This window comes from Coffea arabica, chromosome 8c (assembly GCF_036785885.1).
Source record: "Coffea arabica cultivar ET-39 chromosome 8c, Coffea Arabica ET-39 HiFi, whole genome shotgun sequence".
Taxonomy (NCBI): domain Eukaryota; kingdom Viridiplantae; phylum Streptophyta; class Magnoliopsida; order Gentianales; family Rubiaceae; genus Coffea; species Coffea arabica.
In genome coordinates, this window is record NC_092325.1 from 31,320,104 (window position 1) to 31,327,819 (window position 7,716).

Consider the following 7,716-nt stretch of genomic DNA (forward strand, 5'->3'; position numbering starts at 1 on the left):
TTGATGGTGAATGTGTAATTATTTTTAAATGAGTACAAATAGATGAGACAAGTCAATCCACTATTCAATTATTAAATGAGTCTAACTGAGTCATCTGTTTAAATCCATTTAAAATGCATCGGATACCCAAGTTCATTTATTAATGAATGGATCAATATATATGGATTGTGATTGACACCTCTAATCCAAACCATATTTCCTATTTCTTTGGTTTTTTCAAAAAATAAATGATTTTCATGAGCAATCACAACACTGTCAAGCATTTGTCTGCCAATACTTTTTTTCCCTCTATTGGCCAAAATCTTTTATATAATTTTAAAAATGACATTGCACAAACTTATTTGTGTTTTATTCGCTCCAACTTCTCAAAGCCAACCTGCATTCTATTCTCTTCCTCATTACTCTATACAGTTTTTTCCCCTTAGGTCTGCGTCTTAAGCTCTTTTAATTATCAAAGAAGAAACTTTAGTTCTTTCTCCTCCTGATTTCAAGACTTGTGCATAGAAGTACCAAGCAGTGATCAGAAGCATCCTTTTCAATGTGGGAAAATATTGGTTTTTAAAAATTTTGAAACCATTCTGGATTTGCTAGCCCTCTGCCTAATCTTCGTTTACTTCTCCCTTATTCTCCCACTAATTATACCATGTCCAAGGGGGGTCCAATGTCAATTAGCCTGTTAATATTGATGAATTCTCTGAAATCTTTAAAGCTACAGTCAAGTCTGGCCCTTCCGCCCTTCCATTGTTCTGTCCTGTGCTGAAATAAATTCCCACTAGTCACCCAGTGCAATTTGCTTCACCATCATACATTTCCATTTCAACCACCAGCTGGCCACCACCAAGCCCTTAAGGCTTTGGTGGGGACCTTCCCCCCCACCAAAATGCCACTCTAGTGGCTTTACTTCAAATTCAGACTGGTGCGTAGTGCACCTGTCTGATCCGGTGATGGTTCTATCCTCATTGATTTTTCGTAGGTTCAAGTGAGTCTCCTCGTAATTAGAGTATGAATAGGAGTAGGGATGACAATTGATAAAAAAAAATAAAAAATAAAAAATCATACATTTCCATTTCAGTACTAAAAGTAGTACAAATAGACTCTAACATTATTATTATTCCAGGGAAAGCTAAAGCACTTGATTACCGACTGAAGTACAGCCACTTCATCATAGTTTGATTTTCTTCTAACATTCTCCTTAAATTTTTTTTTTGTTTGTTTATTGGTTTCACTGAGAAAACTACAAGAGGGGAATGGGATCTAATTACCTCCTTGAGTTGGGAGGCTGTCAAAGAGTTCCTAGCACCTTGTCAATTCTACATCAAAGCCTTCGTTTGAGCTTGTAGAGAGTAATTATAATTCATGTAACTTTGGTGTATTCGTGATTTTTGTTCATATACACCAATTCAACAAAAAAAAGTACCAAATATATAAGAATTATTACATTTACGGGATACAACCTACCTTAATCTTATATAATTGGGAATTTCTCAAAAAAAAAAAATACTATAGGTGTAGCAAATATAGTAATGTAATAAACTTCAATTAAATTCTTTCGCCTCATCAGAATCAAACATAAAGTAATCTACGTACAACTAGCCCAAAAAAAAAAACGTATAAACTTGGAGTATTTGATTTGTAATGCAAACAATGGCATTGTAAAATTTAAAAAACATTTCAAAAGCTCTTTTATTTGATTATCACTTAATTAACAACTGCACATAATTGTCGAACCTCTCCTTCATTATCTATCTTCACCCCAATGCTAGTAAGCCTCAAGAACGACTGTTCCCAACTCTCAAAGAAACTGTCTTGATTATTTGCAAAATTCTGAACTTTGCTGATTGTTCTCTTATCACTTACCAGAACTGAATCAGATTGAAAGAGGCCCTTGTGAGCCAGGAGATCCTTGTAATATTGGTTGTCAAATAAATTAGGTGTTTCTGGGTCGTTGTCTGTAGTAGGTGATGTAGCTGCTGCCCCTCCTGGACATCTTTTGGTTAGCTGTGCCGCGTATTCTCTATCGAGAGATGAATCAATAAGAGTGAAATTTCCCTTGGAATCAACTTTAAATCGATCCATGAATGCGTTGCAATGTGCTGATCCTATTGTGTGTGCCCCTGCGAAAACCATGAATTTTTATGGACCTATAGAGATATTGGAGAGAATTGAAGTTCAAAGGATGTAGAAGATTTTCTTTTCTTTTAATGTGTGATGCGGCTACAACACTTATTTATAAAACTAAAGTCTGAAAATTGAAATCTGAATTGTAAAATCTAAAATCCGAATCCATTAAATTACTGAATTGTAAAGTACTACATTTGATATACTTGAATGTACATCATATTTAATTATAAGTGAATAACTTATCACTTAATTTTTCGAACATGTTTTGTCTAAAAATTTCAATGCTGCTTAATTAATTCAGATATTTATTTTTGGTTATCAAACACGTACGAACATGTTAAAATCTGAATTTATTAGGTTTAAGTACTAAATTAAGTTATTAAACATGGTCTTAGTTGCTCAGAGCAAATTAACCACGTAGCAACACAAGTATTTGACAAAAAAAAAAAAAATTGTAAACCAAGTACTCCCCCAAGTTGTCATGATTATCATATTCATTTTGTTTTAAAAAAATTTCAAATTGTAGAAAGAAATAGAAAAAATTTTAACTGAATTGCTTTATCTAAGGTTTCAATTGCATAATATGGTAATTAACGTTTAACAGCCCTCTTGTAAATATAATAGTAACATATTACCCGGAGGACCAGGATAATAGATATACCCAAAATAAAATATGAATTATTGAGCACTAAGTGGCAGAGCTAAGACCTTTACTTAGAGGGTGCAATAATATTAGATTAAACTTATAGCGTGTGGTGTGTGGATTTTTGGCACAACTAAGTGATTATCAAATATTTGGTTCCCATGTAGGAGTAATTCCTATGGTTGGGCATATAAGTGAAATAAGTGAAAATATTTATTAGAAAGAAAATAAGAATAGTATAATATTTTATTTCAAACTTCCATTTTAGAAATAGTGAGGGCAACTATAAGAAATTTTAACACTTTTGAGGGGCAGTTGTGGGGCAAGATTGAATATTTTGAAAATTCAGGAAGGGCAAGAGTGAGACAACATTAAAATGACTAAAGTTTTCATGGGTTAGTCTATAATTTTCAAAAAATTGAAGGGTGCAACTGCACCTCCTCAAGTGAATGTAGCTCTACTAACTCTTGTGTTTGTTAATCATTATTGATATACATAATGCATTGTTTCTTAGGTTCACTGTGACATACACTTAAATGTATTAAATTTAATACCTAACAATTCAATAACTTAACAGATTTAAACTTCAGATTTCATATTTTAAATTTTACTTTTAGATTTCAGTTTTATCAAACGCATTTTTGATTCTCAACTTTGTTCAATTTCTGTTCTAATCCTTGCCATTTCACAGTTAGTGATGGAATTCCTTTTTCTTTATTTTTTTTTTCTTTTTGGGTATCATCTGGAAGTGTATATGCAAGTTATGCCTCTGCAGCCTCATCTGTTTGACCTCCAGCAGCAACATCCCTAACTTGGTGTTGTGCAATGAAACACATTTATTGTTTTTCGCACGAGAAGAGTAAAACATCAATTATTGAGTAAAGCTCCAACAAACAACAACCGACAACATTTATGTACCTAAATAATACTAGCATGCATGCATTCACAATACATAAATACTTTCCAGATGCTACCTCCGTCCCATCAGACTTTTTTGGGAATTAAAATATTGTTGGTGGACCATTTACTTATTTTGTTGGACGGGAACGCATTTGATGATTTTAAAGTATGGTCATGACATTCATATTTCAAAATTAGGAAAAGTGCATCAGAACATGAAGAGATTTTTTTCCCCTCTGGTAAGAATTTTACGTTTTCAAATGGCAAAATAGAAAAAAAAAACTAAAAAAATGTTGTGTTGATTTTTGAAAAGTCACTATCATTTTAAAAAAAATGCAAGAAGGAAAAAAAAAGACGTTAACAAAAAGAGTAGATCGACTAAATTTTATTTATGCATCTAACTTCTTGGATTTATAGAAAAGAACTTAGGGATGGAAAAAGTTAGGGAACCGAGGAAATATGAAAAAGCGTGCTCGTTCTAAAGCCAAAAAACAACGCCTTCAGTACTCAATTGTGCCCCTCTTCGGATTCTTTTCTCTATCCAGCCTATTAAATGTTGTTTGTTAGTGTGTACATATCATGTGCTTGCATTCAAGGATTCTTACCTGAGAGAGTGACTAAGTCGTCCAACGATAGGCCCTTAGCTGAGAATATCTTAAGCATTTGATCCATTGTAAAACTTGTGTCTATTATATTAGGCCTCACATTTGAAGCCAAAGAAATCCTCCCATCTCTCCTTCCTGTTGGAATCAGCACACTTGGCCCTCCTGCCTGTTGTACAGTTTTATTAGTTTGACAATTCAATACTACATTAATTAGTTATCAAGAATTGAAGAAGTTATTAATTAGAAAGAAATGGTCATTATTATTAAAGTGAAAATGTGGTAATTTGACTTTACAAATTCGACAGCATCTCTGGCAGCTAAAGCTAGAATATCAGCACAAGAAACTGTTCCTGGACAGAAGAATTCAAGCACCCTTTTGGCTGAATCAATTATTGAAAACCCTCCTAGGAAAGAATTTGCTGGATCACTTCTTTCAGTGCCATTTCCTTGTAGTAGTATAGAAGCATCGCAGCCCTGCAAACATGGAAAACACGGCTTCTAAGAATGTTGATTACATGCTTTTGCACAAGTCTTGTGATCATAGAGAAAACTAGAAAATTTATCTCGAGGGAGTGAACTTCAGCATAGCTAAACTTGCATATGGTATGTAAACTGATTTTAAATTTTTGCGGGTCCAAATTTTAAATTTATAAAGAATATTTTTAACAATTTCAAATTTATATAGGAGGAAAATAAATTTTATAAAATTTCAGAGGGCGGGAGCCCCTTCTATTCCCCCCTAATTCCATCCCGGCATGTGATACATTTTATATACTAGTGCTTAATGCACACTCGATATGCGTCTAGCAATAAATAAATATTTAAAAAAATTTTAAAGATATTTGTTGAAATTATTTTTTATGAGATTTGGTTTTATATATTGTTAATACGTACAGAAAATTGACATTTACATAAATAAAATGTACAAATAGATTATTATTTGACAGTGAGTAGTTATTAAAAAAAAAAAAAAAAGAGGCAGAACTGAATATGATAATAGGTAGGAGAGATAGAGGTAGATATGATAATAGGCTGGAGAAACAAAAGTAGACATGACAGTGGATAATTATACTTAAAGGTAATTTAGAAAAATCATAAAATAACAACTTTTTATTTGCACTAAAAGGCTTTCTATCCATTTATTTATGATATAGATAGGGATAAGGATAAATTTAAAAACACACAAAATTAACACCAAATTGGTGTTAACTATCTACATAGACTTTATTATTGTAAAGACGTACAAGATCATGTTAGTTGGCTAGAACTCACATTGAACACTTGTAATTAACACTTTCTCAACAAATTGTATGTGTGGAAAGAAATTTGAGAGCATACTGGGAAAATTTTCATTGTCATTTGCCTAAAAAGTGCAAGCCGAAAAGAGCCAACTTTAAGAAAGCACAACATTTGTTTATGCTACCTTAACCAGTTAAAGAAAAAACATTAACTTGTACAGATTATTGGGAATTTACACAAGTAAACAATTTTCTGCAGATATATCTTGTAGCGTACCCAGTGGCGGAGCTAGGAATTGCAATTAGGGGGGGCGAGTCTCTGTTATTTGGACAAAATCCAAATAACTTTCAAACATTATTATTTGGGTCCTTAGGAGGGGGCAAAGTGAATTTTTTTATCAATATTTTGGGGGGGCAAAACAATATAAGAAAATTTTTTTTTACTTAGAAATTTTTTTATAACAATTGGAGGGGGGGCAAAATGAAATTTTTTATCAATATTTGGGGGGCAAAACAATATAATAAAAATTTTTTTACTTAGAATTTTTTTTTTTTAACAATTGGAGGCCCCGGCCCCCCCCTTCCCTCCGCCCCTGAGCGTACCCGATGTCTACACATTGCATTAGAACTATTTTGTTTTTCTATTCTAATAATAAAAAATTGTTTCACGTATCATGCAACTATATCATGAATGAAAAAGTTACAGGCCAAGCAGGTTGAAAGTTCCCTGGACGCAACCAGATTAAAGTGCTGCTTCTGTCTTTAGGACACTACACATGAGATGAGAGAAGGCTTACCTCCACAAAACAATCATGGAAAACCAAGCGAAGAAGCTTTCCAGGAAGTGTTGGGTCCAAAGAGGAAGCTTCTCTTACTGTATTCTTCACTATTATTTCAGCTGTAGGGCAAGAAGTTGCATAGAAGCCAAAAGAGACGCTGTACGATGAAGATGCAAACAAAGCTAAATGGAACAAGACAAAGGTTAAAAGGTGGTAAGGTATATGAAGTGTTTCTGCCATAAGCCACTCTTTTCTGGGGAAGTTTTGTTTCTTGGCAATTTGGGGGATAGCATCCTTCAAATAGCTAGTTTTTTTCAAATCAGATTGAAAAAAGTCTAAGGGAAGTAAAGAGGGAGAAATGAGATGACCACATGTTTTGAATCTTTGGAACTGTACATCATTTATAGCAGCATTAATTTGAAGTTGGTATTGTCAGATCAGCCTTTTGGTTTGGAAAATTGCTGGCGGCCAGATGGGTTGGTCTTCAATTCACTGCAAGAGATGGGTGAATGCCAGTTGCTCGTACCTCGCAAACATTTACTAATGGTTTTTTTAACTTACAAGCTAATGTTTGTGACTGTCAGACGAGGAATTATTAGGACCATTATTGGAACAAAATAAAATAGAGGAACTGGTTTTTGTTTATTCTCAAACCCCCCTTTTTCTAATAAAACTCCTAATGATATTGGAAACCACAAGTATCAAATTTTTCCTTTAAACAAAAATGAACAATTTTGTCTTAAAATGCGTCAATTATGTCTTATGTTTCTGCAAAACACCTTCAAAAGCAGAGTTAGTTTTGTGTAATATCTTTTGCTTTGCGAACTAGATTAAGTAGGAGAAAGAAAGGCTTCCTATTGTCTGATTTTAACTTTTAGAGTTGAATATCCACTTATAAGCTTTTAAGGCAGGATATTTTTAGGCAATATTTCCATTCATTGCTAAGTACTCTTATAAACACTTAGGGTTTTTTGGATGCTTAAATGGGGCAAATTCCCTTAGGAATTTCTAGTATAAAGTTGAGCTCTTTAACAAAGGGATCAAACTATGAATCAAGGTAGGAAGGTAATCGAGAATGATACATTTGAAAAGAGGTCCAAGTTTGAACCATCACTATTGAACCCAAACGATTTATCTAGTCCCTAAAAGAGAAGGCTAAATTCTATCCTACATGACTTTGTTCTGAGGCAAACTTAGAGAAGGTTACGTTTGATTTTTCTACTAATAACCTCGTGACAACTTCCTAGAAGCGGGGCTGATGGGCATGCTCTAACCATTGAATAAGCATAATTAGTAAAATACGGGACACTCATAATACAGAATAGGATTAGTTACCAAAACACTCCCTTAAGTATAATTAATTTTACACTTTAATCGCTAATATTGTTATTTTATCATTTTACCTTCAAAACCATTAGTTCAGTCTAATG

At 33.3% G+C, this 7,716-nt stretch overlaps 1 protein-coding gene across 1 annotated transcript; it reads right to left on the reverse strand.

Moving 5' to 3' along the window:
- Positions 1–1,559: 1,559 nt before the first annotated feature.
- Positions 1,560–6,594, reverse strand: LOC113706327 (peroxidase 18). The gene is made up of 4 exons (XM_027228210.2): positions 6,305–6,594; positions 4,564–4,743; positions 4,270–4,435; positions 1,560–2,114 (listed from the first exon to the last, which is right to left on the reverse strand). Exons 1-4 carry the CDS (start codon positions 6,524–6,526, stop codon positions 1,699–1,701), a joined length of 984 nt encoding a protein of 327 aa, XP_027084011.1. The 5' UTR covers positions 6,527–6,594; the 3' UTR covers positions 1,560–1,698.
- Between the last annotated feature and the right edge of the window lie 1,122 nt (positions 6,595–7,716).

Coding starts and splice junctions, on each gene's coding strand:
- LOC113706327 (XM_027228210.2), bottom strand. CDS start 6,526: ATGGCAGAAACACTTCATATACCTTACCACCTTTTAACCTTTGTCTTG. Junction 4,744..6,304: donor TCCATGATTGTTTTGTGGAG/GTAAGCCTTCTC, acceptor CCATGTTTGCAG/GGCTGCGATGCTTCTATACT. Junction 4,436..4,563: donor CCAGAGATGCTGTCGAATTT/GTAAAGTCAAAT, acceptor ACTGTACAACAG/GCAGGAGGGCCAAGTGTGCT.